This window comes from Phoca vitulina, unplaced genomic scaffold (assembly GCF_004348235.1).
Source record: "Phoca vitulina isolate PV1807 unplaced genomic scaffold, GSC_HSeal_1.0 scaffold63, whole genome shotgun sequence".
NCBI classification, from domain to species: Eukaryota; Metazoa; Chordata; class Mammalia; order Carnivora; family Phocidae; genus Phoca; species Phoca vitulina.
Window position 1 is genome coordinate 6,036,094 of NW_022589766.1, and position 19,648 is coordinate 6,055,741.

Genomic DNA, 19,648 nt, shown 5'->3' on the forward strand with positions numbered 1-19,648 from the left:
CCTGGATGGCTGAAGGCCAGATCCTGGGATGTGGGGAATACTCTAAAGAGAAATTAACTTGGAAAACCGGGGGTAACCCATCAGTCGCAGCAATCACTGTACCTTCATGACTGCTTCCATGCAAACTTTAAAAGAAATCATCCCCACTTCCTACTGGTGCAATTTTTAGTTCCTCCAACTCTCCAAGCCCTGAGTATCTGTTGGGGGCATCCATGCAGCTGGGCTGACACTGCCTCATGCCTCACCCAGCAACGGTGAATACCACAGGACTCAAATATAATGGACAGAAGAAAAAGGGGAATAAAGAAGAGGAAAGAGAATCCCCATGCCCCTGGCTTTTGATTAGTGTCAGCTTACTTACATACCCTGCATTAGGATGACTTATTATAAGGTAAGCGATTCCTGGGAAGACAGATTTAGCCTATAGGCCAAGTTCTTAAAAAACAAGAGTATGAATGCAGATTCTAGGACTTTAACCATTTACACGTACAAAAGCAATTTCTGTATCAATTTGCAGGCCAAGGATAACTAATGTTCTAATATATCACACTAGCACGATAACCTAAAATATGACCATGCTTAAATGTGTGCGACTCTTGACTAGGGAGTGATTATTTAGTGCAATTGAGACCAGAAGGCCAAGCCCCCTTACGTTCAGGGTGGAGGACAGCATGGAGGACACGAGGGCCGTGGCATTTGGAGGCTGAGATTCAGGTAACACAGAGACACATCTGTCATGTCTCCCAAACTGAGCGGAGGACATCTGCACTCCTGCCCCATCTCATGGTAGTACAATGGGAAAGACGGAGGTAAAAATAGAAGTGATACAGCCAACTACTGACACGGAGGCGAGCTGAATAGAGCAGGAGCACTGACGTTGAACGGGCAATGGCTCCTTCTAGGGCAGCCTGCCTGTCTCGGGTGGGCAAGGGGAGCCAACTGAAGGGGTTTCCACCGGCCATGCCATCCCCGATTTATTTATTTATTTCAGTTTGGCCAGCTCTGGTGAGGTGTGATTGACAAAAATTGTATACATTTAGGTGGCACGACATGATTTTTTTTTTTTTAAAGTCTGCATCGTGAGGGATTAGGAGGAGAAAAGTGAGGTCATAAGCCGCCTGAGAGCGAGTAACGCCCTCCTGACAGAAAAGTGAAGGAGCCCATTTGTTCCAGAGAAAATGCCTCCCTGGGAGCTCCTCGCCTCACCATGTGAATTATCTCCTCTTTATTGGACTTATGAAGAGGCTGAACAGTGGTGTGCAGAACAGGCAAGGATTTTCATAATGACAGTGCAGGATGAGAGGACAAAGATAGCATAAAAAGGCTGAGGGAGATTCTACACCCAGAAAATAACTAGCCTTGTTTCCTGTGTCACCTCCGCTCCAATGGGGGGACGCTGAGGCCCATTCAGTAGATTCAGTGGAGCTATGAAGTGGAAGATTCTTTATCACAAGAGTATCCGCTCATCGGTGAAGGGCCTAGATGGATCTTTTTGTTATTGTTGTTTGACCTTTGTTTTCTAAATTGATATAATTCACATACCATAAAACTCACCCTTTAAAAGTGTGCAATTCAGTGGTTGTCAGTATATCCACAAGGTTGTGCACCCATCGCCACCATCTAATTCCAGAACATTTTCCTCGCCCCAGAAAGGACTCCTGTACCCATTAGCAGTCAATCTCCCTGCCCCCTCTTCCCAGCTGCTGGCAGCCAGCCATCTACCCTCTGTTTCTATAGGTTTATCTATTCTGGACATGTCATCTACACGGAAGCATATAATATGTGGCTTTTTATGTTTGTCTTCTTTTTTTAAGATTTTATTTATTTTAGAGCGAGAGAGAGAGAGCATGAGTGGTAGGGGCAGAGGGAGAGGGGGAGAGAGAATCTCAATCAGGCTCTGATTGAGAGCCTGAGCATGGAGTGTGACATGGGGCTCGATCCCAGGACCCTGAGATCCTGACCTGAGCTAAAACCAAGAGTTGGACACGTAACTGACTGCGCCACCCAGGCGTCCCCAAGTTTGTCTTCTTTCACTTAGTGTAATGTCTTGGATGTTCATCTATGCTGTAGCCTTTATCAGTATTCCATTTTACGGCTGAGTAATATTCTACTCTATGTATGTACCATAATTTGTTTATCCAGTCATCTGTTGTTGAAAGTCAGGTTGTTTCCAATTTGGGAACGTGAGGAATAATGCTGCTATAAACATTTGTGGATAAATTCTTGTGTGGACACGTTTCCATTTCTTTTGGGTGTATACCTAGAAGTAGAATTGCTGGTTAAATTTAGAGTTACCAACCGGGTAACTCTAAATTTACCTTTTTGAAGCCCTTCCGGACTGTTTTCCAACGCATTTCCATTTCCATTTTACCTTCCTACCAGCATTGTTTGAGGGTTCTGATTTCTCCATGTCCTTATTACACCTTGTTATCATGTAGCCATTCTGGTGGGTGTCAGGTGGTATTTCACTGTGTTTTGTCATTTTAGAAAAAGATCAAAGCCATCCATGTATATAGTGTAAAAAGATAAGGCTTAAAGAGTAAATGCCCCATCTCTCTCCAGAACCATTTCCATGAGGCAGATACTTTAAAATTCCTTCAGCGGTTTCTTCTGGTGTTTATCTTCAATTCCTGGTTATAGGCTTCTACTGCTGCTTCTTAAAATCAGTTTCCAATATTCTCTCTTGACTTCTACCTCTGGAGCATGCGCATTCCGCTCTCTTCTCCCCAGGTGCACGGACACACACTCACTGTATCCTTCCATCTTCAAAACAGGATTATAATCTCCATGTTGGGATAAATCAATAATTGGCACTTACACTGTTATGACTACGTATTCACAGCCGTGTGGTGTGCGGAGATCATATTTACTTCATCATACTTTAACCCTTGGATGGCAGATGACATAGAGCAAAAATCTGCCTCTTTTCTTCATTGCCACAGTTTTCTGCATATTAATTACTACTTCACCCTCAAATTCTGCAGGAAAACTAAAAATCTCTGGGCATATTCAAACACATGGATATTCCACTGTGTCTTTCTTGGTCCTTTCCTGTTTTTGTTTTTGTTTCTCGGAGACATTCCTCCAGGGCTCTCAGCTCTCCTGCTCTCACCGGGATGGCCTGGTTAGGGGCTTACTGCATTGCTGGGGCCCTGGGACTCCCCTTCATCGTCCCGACTTCTCTCCTCAGTGGCCTCGCCTGCTTCCTGGATCCCGTGTCTCCCTCTAAGTTTTATCCCTCAGTTTACAACAGCATATCTTCCAGTAGCTTCTTTATTCCTCCATTCCTGCCTTCTTTTGTGTTAAATAGATATTTTTAAGGGTACCACTGTAATTCCCTTGTTTCTTTTAGGGTTTTGTTTTGTTTTGAGTTATTTTCTTAGTGATTGCACTGGTGATTCCAGTTAACACCTTAACGTAAAATAACCTAAGTTAGACCAATACCAACTTCATGTCAATAGCATGCAGAGTTGTTTACGGCTGCTTTCATGCTAGCACGGTGGAGGTGAGTAGTTGTGACAGACCGTGTATACGTAAGGGCTGTGAAGCCTAAAACTTCACTATCTGGCCCTTGATGGAAAACACTTGCTGATCCAGTCCAGTGCCCTGATCTTTCGTGATCCCATTTTGGCCTCCTGCCTCCAAGCATTAAGTGATCGTTTCTCCTCTGAGCTCCCACTGGGTTTCACCTTTCTTGAAACCAAAACGTTAACTGCACGTGCTAAGGAACCAGATGAAAGAGCACAACACAGTATCAACAAAGCGTGGAAACCTCCTTGTGCATCTGCATTACAGATGCTCAAGGCGCCGTCCGTCATGATCTGTGAAGTCCGATCCTTCAACACGAAATGTCTCTGAGGATAATGACTACTGATTCAAACCTGCGCATGTCTGCGGCTGGTTTCCTCGTCACTTGGTCTTGGGCCCCAGCGGTGCATCGCCACCCGCGTGTTCTGTGCTGGGCAGGGCTTGTGTCTGTCTGACCAGCATCCACTTTGATTTTTTTTTTTAAAGATATTATTTATTTATTTGACAGAGAGAGAGAGAGCACAAGTACGCAAAGCGGCAAGCAGAGGGAGAGGGAGAAGCAGGCTCTCCGCCGAGCAGGGAGCCCAATGTGGGAGTTGATCCCAGGACCCTGGGATCATGACCTAAGCTGAAGGCAGATGCTTAACCCACTGAGCCACCCAGACACCCCGAGTTCTTTGATTTGTATTTGACACCAGGGATGGGGACGCGACATGGGGCACGTTGTGGGTCGGCACTGTGTGGGCGGGCAGCTGCCCGGGACCACTCCCAGGGCGGGCCCACCTGAGCTCAAAGGCCATCATAAGGCAGACAGAGCCAACAGGGAGAGCGCGAGCAAGCTCCAACTACGCGGCTAAACCTCTGCATTCGGCTGCACCTTCAGACTTCCCAGTCAGGTGCACCAAATAAATCCCTGGTTCTGTGTAGGCCTGAGTTGTGCTTTGGTGCTTACGAGCAGAAGCAGCTGTGACCCACACAGACACTGGAAGCAGAGGCTGAGTCTCTTTTGGGGGATATCTCCATATCTTTACTGTGTCTCTTTTGCATACATCTCATATAATCTTTACAAGAGTTACAAGAGGCAGGTTACTATCCTCCTTTTACAGATTTAGAAACTTGCCCAGGACCATAATGCTAGGACGTAACAGAGCTGGGGGTTCAAAACTCAGCCCATGGACTCCAGACACTTCTTGTATAAGGCGCTGCGTTAAGAACAAGCAGGTTAAGTGGACATCTTCATGAGGACCGACCTCTTCATGAGGACCCTTCATTTTTAAGGTGTAGTTTTTGCCCATCATATGCATTTTATTTTATTTTAAGTAAGCTTTATTTTTTTACTTTTATTATTATTTTTAAAGATTTTATTTATTTGATAGAGAGAGAGAGAGCACAAGTAGGCAGAGCAGTAGACAGAGGGAGAGGGAGAAGCAGGTTCTCCGCTGAGCAGGGAGCCCGATGCGGGGCCTGATCCCAGGACCCTGGGATCATGACCTGTGCAGAAGGCAGATGCTTAACCAACTGAGCCACCCAGGCACCCTTAAGTAAGCTTTATGCCCAATGTGAGTCTTGAACTCATGACCCTGAAATCAAGAGTCACATGTTCTACTGACTGAGCCGGCCAGGCGCCCCCCAGGACCCATCATTTTCAGCAAAGAAAGAGTAAACTCTTCTGCTCTAATTCAGGACCTGGACTAGTTTTAGTCTAATTTTAGAACTAGGAAGGAACCTCTCAAATTCAGGTGACTACTTGACAGGATAGAAAAAAAATAATGGTTTCCAAAATGACTCTGTATGAAGGGGATGACAACACCAAGTATAATTTATCAAATACCTGATCAAGCACACTGTGAAAGGCAATCAGGATGTAATTTCATGTTATAAAAGCATTCCTTGTACTTATCTATTTTTCAAAGCATATTCGCACCCATAACTTCATCAGATTCACCAGGCTCCTTTTTGATAAATGACCCACATCTCAAAGTCTTTTCAAAGCATACAAACCAAAATATACTTTATAAATAATTACATATTAATTTCTTACAAATAAGAACTCTAAAATGTTTATTCTTCAACTCTAGTTTCGGGTCCCTGACATTTATATACTTTGCTAGTCAGCTCTTCTTTTTAAAAACATTTTTAGTAGGCTCCACATCCAGTGTGGAGACCAACACGGGGCTTGAACTCATGACCCTGAGATCGAGACCTGAGCTGAGATCAAGAGTTGGCCGCTTCACCAACTGAGCCACCCAGGCAGGCCCCCGGCTCCTCTCAATTCTAGGCCATAAGCAAATAATTTTTATTTTCCCAGGTTTAGAGGAACCCTGAGCTTTTTTTTCTAACTTGTTTCCTTTCCATCCCATTCTGGGCTGTGACTTGTCCACTTAACCTGCTTGTTCTTAACGCAGCGCCTTATACAAGAAGTGTCTGGAGTCCATGGGCTGAGTTTTGAACCCCCAGCTCTGTTACGTCCTAGCATTATGGTCCTGGGCAAGTTTCTAAATCTGTAAAAGGAGGATAGTAACCTGCCTCTTGTAACTCTTGTAAAGATTATATGAGATGTATGCAAAAGAGACACAGTGAGCACGTAGTAAATGTTAGCTGTTACTATTTGTTGGCTAAAAGAATGAGTTCTGCCAACCAGTGTTCCTTGCTCTTTCATTCCACACGCGAAGCTTGTAAGAACCAGCGACTGCTATATGGTCTACAATCTAAGCCCCATGAGACAGAGACTTTGTCTTGTTCATCCCTATAGCCCCAGCACCCAATAGATGACTGGCATATAACAGGGATTCAGTACATATTTTTTGAATCAATCAATGAATGAATATAGGTAATACAGGTATAATGCTACTGATATTCTGATTTTATGGATGAAGAAACTGAGGCTCAGAGAGGTTAAGTGACTTGAATAAAGTCCCCCAGCTGGTTAGGGAAGGATTAAGATCTAGTCCTCCCACCTGGTTTTTCTTCTCTTCTACCCTATCACCTCCTCGGGCTCTTACCTCATGATCCAAAAATTCAGGTGCAGGATCTTTGTTACTAAATGATGATTTTTCAAGGGGGCAGACATGATTCTGAAATTTTAAAACCTACCGTGGTATCCACAGCCTTGACTTTCTCGGTGGGAATGTGCTTTGGCACGGCTTCTGTCTGTGACAGCATCACACATCCTTCAGCACCTAAGGTGACGATGACCACGTGGCAGCCCCTTTCCATGAGCACCTGTGCAGCCTTCCCGGCGTCTGCAGGGCTGCCGACCGCCAGGCCAGTTAGGATCTCAGCCTGGGATACAGACAAGTGAGAGGAAACAGCAGTGAGAATAGTAACCTGGGTCCACTTCCAGATTAGATTTGTTTTTCTAGAAAATGTCTCCCTTCTTTTGCGTAACAACCAATGCCGTGGGGAACTCTGATGCATACTGGCCCAGGGAAGGAAATAAAAAGCCCAATAACAATGACAACAAAAATGAGCTCTCAAGGACATTCTTGGGACAACTGGGGAAATTTGAATGTGGCCTGGATGTTAGAAGACAGTACAGAGTTATTAATACTTTTCTTAAGTGTGATCATGGTATCGTGGCTCCTCTTAGAGATGTGTGCTGAAGTAGCTAGGAGTCAGGTATCATGTAATCTGCAACTTACTCTGAAACGATTCAACAAAAACAAAAAGAAACACACACAGGGGAGAGAGGAAGCAACATAGCAAATGTTAACAACCATCTGGGTGGACAGTATGTGACTATTCATTGTATTGTTCTTCCAGCTTTTTCTGTGTGTATGTGTGATCATTTTCATCAAAAAGAGTTAGAGGGAACAAAGAATTCTACAGAAGAAAGGAAGAGGGGAGGGAAGACAGGAGAAAAGGGAGGGGCCGCTGACAATGATTTTGATATAAATCATGTCTGTAAATTTCACACCTAAGGCCGTAATTCTTCTAGGCCCCCTCTTGGGCCATAATGCCTTTCTCTTATTACTAGTCACAGCTTTCCACGTTTGCACAACACCCATTTCTTGTGTTTGTTTTTGCTCAAGAAGATGGAAGCAGGGTAGGAGAGGCACTGATGTGTCGCAGAGAGCAACGTGCTGACATTTAGATGTCCGCTACTTACTGACTCTGGAACTTTCCCCATGTCAGTGAGGGGCCTGCACAGGACCACAGTTCTCTCCCAGAGTGTAGAAAGGGCTCTGGCTGAAGTAGGGGTGAAGGACTGTAGCCCTGCCTCCTCATCCCCTAGGCACCCCTCGAGCACCTCTGGGGACCCTCTCTGGTCCTGAAATTAGTGGCTGCAAAATTACTGGACTAGATGAATTATAGGATACTTTTTGACTCAAAGGGTTTATAACCAAATTCTGTCTTTTCTGTATCCCATTTCTTCCTGAGAAAGGGTCTGTGTCTTCCTGTGCCTGCTCTGCACACGCCCAGATTAGCCCTTCCCGGGGCCTAGAAGTCACCCCACAATGTCTGCTCCTTCTGGGCTTTGGTCTTCCCCAGCAGCAAAGGTTCCATTAACTTGACCATGTGTCCCTCCCGAACAGTCTTTTCCATAGACCGTTCCTGTCTGGGTTGGCTGTGCCCTGAGGCCACCTTCTGTTTTCTTTTCATAAGTTTTTTACTGATCTTCATTATTGAGAATGCTTACATCTGTGGGGTGAGATGGTCTATTTTCAGAAACACTGAATTCTTGTGGTTTCTAAAAACCTGTTAAAAAACTATTCTTTGATGAAAGGATCCTGAACGTAAAAGATAATGCAACACCCATGTACCTACCACCTGCTTTTAATAAATCTTTATGTGTTAACTTCATTTGCTTCAGATATTTCTCTTTAAAGGAGGTAAATCATGTTTTTCATAGATATTATTTGGCAATGTGCTTCTTCCCTTAATATAATTTCATTTGTGCTGATATGCGGAGCTCTTCTTCTGTTGAACTGCACGGTATTCCATTCACTACAAATATATTGCAAATATACTACAGGTTAAAAAAAATTACTCTCCTTTTCATGGACATCAATTTTTCCATTTTCCCCTTTTACAAGCAACGAAGTATTGGATATTCTTATCACTTATATGTAATCTTTTTTCCTCTGGCCGTTTAAAAATATTTTTGTCTTTATGTTTCATTTTACAAAGTTCCATTAAAATGTATGTTAGTAGAGAGTTATATCCATTTATCTCAGGTGATACTTTTTTTTTTTTTTAAAGATTTTATTTATTTATTTGAGAGAGAGAGTGAGAGAGAGCATGAGAGGGGAGAGGGTCAGAGGGAGAAGCAGACTCCCCACTGAGCGGGGAGCCCGATGCGGGACTCGATCCCGGGACTCCAGGATCATGACCTGAGCTGAAGGCAGTCGCTTAACCAACTGAGCCACCCAGGCGCCCAGGTGATACTTTTTTTTTTAAAAAAGATTTTACTTATTTGTTTGAGAGCGAGAGGGAGAGCAAGCGGGAGCGAGAAAGCATGAGCAGGGGGAGGAGCAGAGGGAGAGGGACAAGGAGATTCTGTGCTGAATGTGCTGCCTGATGGTGGGGCTCGATCCCATGACCCCGAGATCATGACCTGAGCCAAAATCAAGAGTCGGACGCCCAACCTACTGAGGCACCCGGGCGCCCCAGGTGGTACTTTTAATACACTTTTGATCTGAGGACTCATGCTCTTCCTCAGTTCTAGACAACACCTTGCAGTTTTTCCTCTAATATTGCTTTTCTCCAGTTCCCTCCTTTCTCTTCTTCTTTCACTCCAATTAGATGTATGTGAGAGCCGCTCGAGCTATATTTCATTTCTCTAAACTTCTCCTTAATATTTAAAAAATTTCTTTCTGTGATACTTTCTAGGTGAATTGAGTTTTTCACTTGTTTGTGAATTGATGAATTCTCTTTCAATTCACCAATTCTTCATTCCAGTCTAATGTTTATCTTCCTAATGAGTGTTTTATAGAAATATTTCAAAGGTGTTTTTTCATTTTCAAGATTTCTAATTGATTGGTTTTTAGATTCACATATCGTTGCTTTGATCCTGTTTCTCTTTCACACTTAACTTTCTATTTTTTTAATGAATGAGAATCTCAATATTTAAAGTCTTTTTTGCATTGTTTCATTATTTGAATTTCATTCATGTTAGACCATTGATTTTATTGGATAACTCTTGAGCATTAGGTTTCTTCATTTGCAGGCTCACGTTGCTCTCTGCGAGTTGGGGAATCCCACGCTTCAGCTCCCACGAGGCTTATCCCTGCCTTTCCAGTGGTTTCGTAGTTGCATCCATCAGGCCCCTGAGGGTCTCTAAACCAGAGCCAGGTGTTATGTCGGCAGTATGGAGTTCCTGTTCTGCTGTTAGTGATATTGCCAACCTAGTCACATTCCCGGTCACCAAGTTAGCAGTTGGCTTGATTCCTTCCTGATCACAGGCAGGACCTCTGTCCTGTCTCCTCAGCTTGGGTAGCTTTACATACTGCTGTAGTCTCAGGTAGCAGGCCTAGCAGCTTCCTCCACTTTTTTGGTTAGCAGGGGAGCCTCAGCCCAGCATCTCCAGGGTCCAGCAGTGGGCACTGCTCCAGTCTCCCCCGAGGGGCACATTTTTAGTGCCCATGACCCACTGGAGGTCCCTACCACCTACGCCTGCTTCTAGCACACTCAGGGCTGAATGCTCTAGGATTCTGTTCCCTTTCTGCTCGTGGAGTTATCTTGTTTCTGAGCTTGTGAGTATCTTTTCATTGTCTCTTGTATATTTATATATTAATGGTTTGTGTATGGAGCGGAGAGAGGTTTTTTTTTCTTCTTTCTTTCTTTCTTTTTTTTTTTTAGAGAGAGAGCAGTGGGGTGGGGAAAGGGAGAGGGAGAGAGAGAGAATCTTAAGCAGGCTCCATGCCTAGCAGAGCCCGATGCCAGACTCGATCTCATGACCCTGAGATCATGACCTGAGCCAAAATCAAGAGTCAGATGCCTAACCAATGAAGCCACCCAGGTGCCCCCAGAGAGGGTATCTTAAAGCATGAATTTACATTATTATCATGATTAGAAGTCCTCCACAAGAACATTAAGCTTTTAAAATTTTTCTTTTTTCTATTGGGTGTTTGAGATCAATTTTCTTAAAGACCAAAGTTTGTTCATTTGTTCATTCATTCAAAAAGCACTTACTAGGTGCCAACCATAGGCTAGGTACGATATAACAGATGCTAATTTCCAAAGGTAACTCCATCAATGTATATCACATCGTAGATGCTCTTTTCACACTGTGACAAGGACAATCTTCTATTGAGAGGTGGGGCGCAAGGGCAGACTTTCCTGCCTCAATCAATAGAATGGGCCAGAAGGGATACTGCGTGACTTTGAAGTAATAAGTAATTTGAGCTGTGATGAGTGTTTGAAGAATAAATATAGGGCTCTGCAAGTATGTAGTAGGCAAATCAGGTGGCAGTGGAGGGTTAATCGCACTTCTTATTGGGAAATGGTTACTATTTCCCACAATCCCCTTCTTCTAGCACAAGGCCTGGCCATGGTGGTTGCTCCAAAATATTGTATAGCCTATTGTGATTTGTTAAAATTAGTTTCCTTGTGGCAGTCTTCCTTTTCGTTTACTTCTGTTCTGAGAGACAACAAAAAGGCAGGTCAGGAAATCCTAGAAACATCCATTCAGTCTTTGACCCACATGGACAATTACTATTATAGTTCTTTTATTTTTTATTTATTTATTTATTTTATTTTATTTTATTTTATTATGTTATGTTAGTCACCATACATTACATCATTAGTTTTTGATGTAGTGTTCCATGATTCATTGTTCGCGTATAACACCCAGTGCTCCATGCAGAACGTGCCCTCTTTTTTTTTTTTTAATTTTTTATTGTTATGTTAATCCCCATACATTACATCATTAGTTTTAGATATAGTGTTCCATGATTCATTGTTTGTGCATAACACCCAGTGCTCCATGCAGAATGTGCCCTCCTCAATACCCATCACCAGGCTAACCCATCCTCCCACCCCCCTCCCCTCTAGAACCCTCAGTTTGTTTTTCAGAGTCCATCATCTCTCATGGTTCTTCTCCCCCTCCGATTTCCCCCCCTTCATTCTTCCCCTCCTGCTACATTCTTCTTCTTTTTTTTTTCTTTCTTAACATATATTGCATTATTTGTTTCAGAGGTACAGATCTGAGATTCAACAGTCTTGCACAATTCACAGCGCTTACCAGAACACATACCCTCCCCAGTGTCCATCACCCAGTCACCCCATCCCTCCCACCCCACCCCCCACTCCAGCAACCCTCAGTTTGTTTCCTGAGATTAAGAATTCCTCATATCAGTGAGGTCATATGATACATGTCTTTCTCTGTTTGACTTATTTCGCTCAGCATAATACCCTCCAGTTCCATCCACGTCGTTGCAAATGGCAAGATCTCATTCCTTTTGATCAGAACGTGCCCTCTTTAATACCCATCACCAGGCTAACCCAACAGGAAACGACAGATGTTGGTGGGGATGTGGAGAAAGGGGAACCCTCCTACACTATTATAGTTCTTTAATTACTAACTTTCTCTCTCTGCATGTTGCATTGTATCATATGTCCTGCCTCCCAATGTTGAGAGAGAGCTCTGGTCTAAAACTGTCTGGCCAAGAAAGGGAGCAATACTGAAATTTTCTTCCTAAAATGCTTCAGAATGAATGGCACAATCTGAATGTATTGGTAGATATCTTATGCAGCTCTATCCATTATGACCCTCAGATGGACTGAGAGGGCCCTCTCCTAACAGAGGGGCCCCCGAGGTCCTTCCCGTGGCATCAATGGAGCACCCCTGTCCACCCCTGTGGTCACAGGGTCTTCACAAGAGAAGGTGGCAAATGCTCCAGGGGTTGTATATTACTTAGGGTTGTTGGACCAGCTGAATTTGAATTTCAGATAAGTATCATTTCATAGTACAAGTACATTTAATATATTATTTGCTGTTTATCTGAAATTCAAATTTAACTGGGCATCCTATATTTTTATTTGCTAAATCTAGCAATTCTAATACTAATTAGTCCATAGAATGTAGAATTAAAGAAGAAAACAAACCACCAATAGTGCGAAGGCAGGGAGAGGACTAAAATTAGCTGAGGTTTGATAAGTGCCAGATTATGGAGATGACTCAGAGAATCTTTTTGTTTCCCCCCTAGGACTCACTAATTTCCTTTTCTCCACACCCTAGTTAGTGAAAATTGTTTTCACTGGGTCCAAGAATTTACATGCAACCAAGCTGACATGGTTAGTCCTGCCTCTTTCCTTTATCCATTTGCATGAAAGTCTTTGGCTTCTCATGGAATGAGTAAAACGTTCCATCCTTACCTCAGTTTCATTGCAGCAGAACACATCTGACAGTCTGTAGAAGCGAGGGTCCAGGTCAGCAATAGCAGGAGCTGGATTGAACAATGTTTTCACTGTAAAGGAATGGAAAGGGGGTTCAGTGGTCACCATTTTTAACATGGTGCGCTTACAGTCACTAAGGGAAATCCCCTTGTGCAGCCATTTTCCCTATTAGATGAAAAATCAACTTAGAAAAGTCTGAAATCTCAACCTCCATGGTGACCTAGTACCAGCCCCTTCTTATTTCTATTTGCTCCATTTTTCACTTTACAACATTTCAACTTCAAGGGCAAGTGACAGTATTACAACCAAGGTGATTACAAAGTTATGGCAAAGGCCAACAACATTAAAGAAAATTTTAAATGCTGTGGCATGAAAGGACATGTATGAATGTGAACATTCAGGCTGGTGTGAACATTTTTGTTCATAAATCCATTTTCCAGGAAAGAAAAAGAGAGATGTTAGGAAAGAAATAATGAAGAAGTAAAAAATTTCCTGGTAAGAACAGGATGTAGGAAGTTCATGTACATACGTAGGTTCTGAACAACTATGCATGACTTCCAAATATATCACGATTACTCATGCAAACATAGACTTTAAGAATTTATTTTTAAGTAATCTCTACACCGAAGGTGGGGCCCGAACCCACAATCCCAAGATCAAGAGTCGCATGCTCCACCAACTGAACCAGCCAAGCGCTCCAAAGATACACTTTTCACAGAAGCTTACGTTCTTGGCAATCCGGGAACATAAAGGAAAGCTTGAGAAAGGAGGAGAAATTCAATCTGAGGCTGAGGGCTAGCTCAGACTATGAGCCTACAAGAGAAGGAAGGATGGTGATAGCAGAGACAGGGAAAATGAGAATGTCACAGCATTACAGTGTCAGAAGAATTTTTACATTTTTCAGAGAAGAAAAGTGAGTTTCAGAGAGATGAGGTCAAAGGTCATACACTGGGACATGGTTAAGCTGGGTTCCCATCTGGGGTCCTCCAGCTTTAAGTCCCGTGTTTGGTCATCTCTCTAGACCAGGACTACTTATAGCAGCACAAGCCCTTATCCCAATGTACAATATTTTAAAACAGCCTTTGGGGTGGAACTTTGTAAATACATATTTTTTGAAAGTGTTTAGAGATTCCGTTCACAGGAAGCTCCCCCTTTGTCAAAACATTTACTCATCCACCAGAGGACCCAACTAGATTGGTTGGTCTTCTTTTCCTCTACCCAGGTCCATTGATTTATGTGTTTAGTGACCCTAATCTACTATAGACCCAGAGAGTCAAATCTTCTAGCTGCAGTTCTCAAAGACCCTTCCAGAACAGTGGCTCCCAAGCTTAGGTGCACATCAGCATCACTAGGAGAGCTCATTAAAGTGCATGACTTTTGGGCTCCACCTCAAACCCATTGATCAGAATCTCTTGGGGAACACGTGCACGGATGAGTTCCCCAAGTGAGTCTTCTGCAGTTCTTGCAGCACTGAGCCTCTTGGGGAGATGCTCATCAGCACGTGGCTGATGGAAACTGCCCACTACTTCCGCCTGGTGAGGCTAGTTTGCCTCTACACCTTCGTTAGTCTTCGCATTTTGGTTTGGCCAGTGGGTCTTGTCCAGTGGTTTACAGGTAACACAGTTCCCCCATTTTCATTATTTTAGAATCCAGAATGTCCACCCACAGAAATTCTATGGTATATTTTTGGCTGCTCATATTTTTGTATAGGTTACTGTGCAGCTTAAATTAGAAAACGGGTGTAAAAGCCCTGTGTAAACTGTAGAGTGTTGTACAAACGTAAGGGATTATTACTGTTATTATACTGTCCTTCACACACAGCCCAACACCCCCGCCTGTCCACCCATCTCTTTTGCCTTCTATTGGAATTCGTAGCCTGGCAACGGTCTCTCTCATTGGTGTTCCCGCTTTTGCAAGGTCTTAGAGATGTCAATTATGCATAAAGGCCCTCAATGCCCAGCATTGCAACACATCCATTTACTTTTTATGGTTCCAGGACAAACACATGGCTCCCTATTTTCCTCAAACGGTGAATTGAAAAAGCAGTGCTCATGTATTGTGATCTCCAAATCTGCATGCAAAGGCATTTGAGCACAGGGTAGAGCAAGCTACCAGTATGGAACAACGGCATTGAGCCATTCTTTTTTTTTTTTTTTAATTTTTTAAAAGATTTTATTTATTTGAGAGAGAGAGAGCACGAGCTGGGGGGCGGGGGCAGAGGGAGAGGGAAAAGCAGACTCTCCGCTGAGCGGGGAGCCTGATGTGAGCCTCGATCCCAGGACTCTGGGATCATGACCTGAGCCGAAGGCAGATGCTTAACGACTGAGCCACCCAGGCGCTCCAGCACTGAGCCATTCTTATAAAAGTGCCATTTTATCTCAAAAGATCTCTGATCCAGCAATTCCTTTTTCAAACCTATCCTACAGAAATACACAGGCATGCAAAAATGAGGTCCAGTGATATTCAGCTCTGCTTTAACAGAAAAAAACCAAAAAGAAACCTAAGCTTCAACAGACAGGACTGGTTAGGAAAAAAAAATACCTCTAATGGAATACTCTGCTGCTGTTAGAAAGAATGAAGCAGATCTCTGTTTCGTCACAGAAAGATTTCTATAATTTGTAAGTGAAAAAAGGAAGTTTTGTAATAAAAACTACAGTATGACCCCCTCTTTTTTTTTAATAAAACAAAGCATAATTATATGTGTATTTACATTTTTACACTTGCACAAAAGAGAAAAAGTCTGAGAGGTTACTTCCTAAACTAATAAGGGATTAGTTCTAAAGGGTGATGGGAACCAATCTGACCACAGATTACCTGGTATACGCCAGGCAGAGACAGCATTCTTAAAACATGTATAACACCTTACATCAAAAACCAAGTACATTGTGAATGAAATGATATTAATGTCTGGCTGGTGCTTCTGAATATAACCCAAGGTTGCAGTGCGAGGGGGTGGGGAGTAGTGAGCTGGGGTGTAAATGCAACAGGATTGGCCACGTGTTGAGAATTATTGAGGCTAAACGATAGAATATGTGGGTTTACTGTCCTATTCTCTGTATGTCCATATATATTTGAAATTTTCCACAATAAAAACACATTTTAAAGAAACAGTTACACTGAATTTTAAGCAATAAAAAGAGTTGCTGGAATGAGAAATTCTACAATTTAATTTGACCATAAACATTGTATAAAAATCAGTCAAATCTTATTTGCTTGTATTTTATCGAAGGAAAGCATTCTGACCAATGCTGGACAGTAATAGGCTGGATGCAAAAGCTTAGAGTCTGACTAGTAACTAAATTTAGGGGAAAATGAAAATGCTATAAAGAAAGGACTCTTCTTTGGCTCATGCCACCATAAATAAGCATAAACACTTTACCCTGGTTAAAAAAAATGTGAAGAATGAGTAGATAACGCTAATCAAAGAAGAATGCACATTTGTGATAGATATGGTGGGAAAAAATGATATCATCCCGGAATCATGTAAAAACAGAGTCATAAGCAGCACCATGGAGTAACTTGGAGCTGCAGAGTGACCGACAGCACCCAACGTAATTATTATTCATGACAACGGCAAACGGACTAAACTCCTGGTGGTCTTCACAGCACACCAACGGCCGGCACAAGAGCGTCAGTGAGGAACTGGGGAGGCCTCTGAGGGCAGCTGCGGAGGTGCAGAGCCAGGAAAATGAGGTGGAAGCTCAGAATGGTGTCACCATGCAGGGCAGGAGCCGGACAGTTAAGAAGGTTCTAATAATTAGCTCAGAGAAACAGGAAGAAAGTCACCCTAAGCGAAACCATGGGAAGGCTGGGGTAACCAAAGCGCTGGCTTGGCGGCCTCCCTCGAGGGGTTGTTTTCTGTGAGTTGAGTGAGCAGCAGAAACACTCCATAAACTTGGGCCATGGGCTGGACAACGTCACCGTGAAAGTCAAGGTGGCCAGCCAAGAAGTTTGGTTTGCCAAATGGACAAGGACTAAAGTGTCATTAAAAGATATTTTGTATCCTACCTAGAATTTAATCTTGGCGATCTTACAATGTCAATTATTTATAATTGTTCCTGTAATGTTCCATTTGCTTTGAAATGGATATAAACACCAGACCCGACATGCATAATTTCATCACAAGCAGCTGCAGCACCAGCCCTGCCGTGGGCCTGCCTCAGAGCATCATGACCTAGAGAGGAGGGGGCCGTCGAGGGCCACTGGTTCATTTCTGATGTTGCACGTGCTGTCCCTTTAAAACCAATGCTTTCCTTTAGGTGAAGACGAGAGAGTTCTGAAACCGTATGTTCAAAGATGGAGGGGGGGGTGTCTTTTCCCTCTACATTTTAACAACTATATATAATTCAGTCATAAAATGTGTTTAACTCAGAATTCATTACTTGTAAGAAGGACAGATAAGGGAGCTGTGATAATAAACCCACAGAGGAGGAGGAGGGGGACTTTACCACCTTCTTATAGATGGAATACTGCTGGTTATCACAGGAAACAAGTCTCGCGGGGCAATGGACAGGACACGCAGTGCTCAACACATCTCTAAGTGTTGTCTGCTCTGCTCTGTGATCAGTCCATTCATACATCCTGACATGAAGCAGCTGGGAGAGCTCTCAGACCAGTTCTCTTGTTTCACAGGGGTCCAGAGCGAAGAACTGACTTGCGTGTGGTCCCCCATTTACTAAGGGATGGATTCTGAATTCAAAGCCAAACTTCATGACTCTCAAACCAGTGCTCCCTTCATTGTATCAGTCTTCTCTGACATGAGAATGAAAACACAGTAAGTTCTCACATACACACACTCACGGTATAGAATCTAAGCTGCTTCTGGCTGGTTACTACCAAGTGAGGACCAGCTGAGTTCTGGTCAGCAGAGTACGTGTGCATGTGTGTGCAGCGTGCGTGTGTTTTATGGGAGCGGGTAAGGGACGCATTGCAGAAAGCACTCTAGCGTCTCCGAGGAATGAGCAGCAAAAACACTCGAAGCTGAGGCTACACGTTGAACAGTGTTACAGTTCGTGGATTTTACTTTTCTTCATAAAGGCTCAGTTCCTTGGAGTCAATGGGATGTGGCAGTTTCTTTAAAATGTGTTCTAGAACACATAACTTGGGTCTTGGCCTCTGAAATCTGGGTTTCTACAATGACCTTGGTTGAGCTAATTACTTAAACTCACCAAGTCTATCTTCCTACCTTCAATTTGGGAGAATAATGCCTGCCATATCTTTGTCATAAGGTTTTTCTGAGGATCAAATATATATGAAAGTACATGGAATTCATACTGAGACATGCTGGCTCTTAGTAAAAGCATGACGTCGGCTAGTGCTCTTTGGCTTACCATCACTACCCCTGCCCATTCCCTCCCAACCCCCTTTTTTTAAATGAAGGGCTTGAATTCACGACCCTGAGTTCAAGACCTGAGCTGAGATCAAGAGTCAGATGCTTCACCAACTGGGCCATCCAGGCGCCCCATACCCCCGCCAATTCCTGATGCCCCAGGTCCTCCAGCTCCTCGCCTGGCAGAGCTCCCTGGCAGGTGATGGAGGAAGCATTTTTGGATACACCCAAATGACAGCCCGAGGCCAGGCTGTCTGCCCATCGGGATAGCTCTAGCCTCACCTGCAGTGGCTGTACCCGTTCTCTCCTCCACAGGCTGGGTAGTTAACATGTAACTAGACTAGGACAGAGGCAACAGTGATCTCTGAGAAGCAAGGGAGAGTAGGAAAAGTAGTTAGATGAGAATATGCCCTGACCGATAGAAGGCAAGACAGGAGCGAGAATGAAGTGGCACGTTGTATTCACGTCGCTCAATTCACAGGAGTGCAGCGCAGGCAATGCTTACCGTAACATTAGACTCTATGTGTGACACTCTGAGAAATGTAACCAAATGGGTTTTGGCTTCGAATGCTTTCTGACAGCTTCGAGTCCATTAAAAATACATTAACTGTCAGTGAGGATTTGCCATGGCACGTTGTTTTGCCAAGAGGAAAATTTGTTAAATCCGGACATACATTTAAAAATTCTCTACAAAATCATTTCAAGTAACTTACTTTCATTGCTATGTAGAACGCCGTAGACTTTGGAAGAAATCACTTATACAAACACACACACACACACACACACACACAGTTCTTTTTCTTCTCTCTTTTTAGTTTTGTATCTTGACGAGAAAGTTTTATGTGGAAAAGTCAAAGAGGTTCTCTCTCTCTCTCTTTTTGTAAAGATTTTATTTATTTGACAGAGAGAGAGAGAGAGAGCACAAGCAGGGGGAGCAGCAGGCAGAGGGAGAGGGAGAAGCAGGCTCCCTGCTGAACAGAGAGCCCGATGCGGGGCTCGATCCCAGGACCCTGGGATCACGACCTGAGCCGAAGGCAGACGCTTAACGACTGAGCCACCCAGGCACCCCAGAGGTTCTCTCTCCTAAGTCACAGAACTACAGTTGCAATATCAAAAGGAAGCCATTGTTTTAGAGTGGCAACTTTCGCTTTTGATTTTTTTTTGACCAAATGGTGCTACGATCCAGATATTACCCTAATTTAAATTTAAAGAGAGAAGTGAAAAAGAGAAGAAATTTGGGATTTATTGAGATTTATTACATCATGCTCAGCATCATATTTTATTTTGTTTCATTCTTAGAAGAACAATTCTGTAGGGGAGTATTTCTATATGCATTTAACAAACAAGGCTCAGAAACGTCGGATAATTCTGGAGAGACCGCAAAGCTAAAAAGGAACAGAAATGGGATTCTAACTCAAAAGATGCTTTGCCCAGGAGTCAAGGGTGAGCAAG

The 19,648-nt window shown here is 43.3% G+C and overlaps 1 protein-coding gene across 3 annotated transcripts in view; it reads right to left on the bottom strand.

Annotated features, from left to right (window-relative positions):
• RBKS (ribokinase) overlaps positions 1-19,648 on the bottom strand; it is an 82,500-nt gene that overhangs the window by 31,202 nt on the left and 31,650 nt on the right. For all 3 annotated transcript variants that reach the window (XM_032391492.1, XM_032391495.1, XM_032391494.1), the window contains exons 6-7: positions 12,847-12,938; positions 6,622-6,810 (exon numbers count right to left, since the gene is read on the bottom strand). In XM_032391492.1, coding sequence (XP_032247383.1) covers positions 6,622-6,810; positions 12,847-12,938 — 281 coding nt within the window. The remainder of the gene's footprint in view (positions 1-6,621; positions 6,811-12,846; positions 12,939-19,648) is intronic.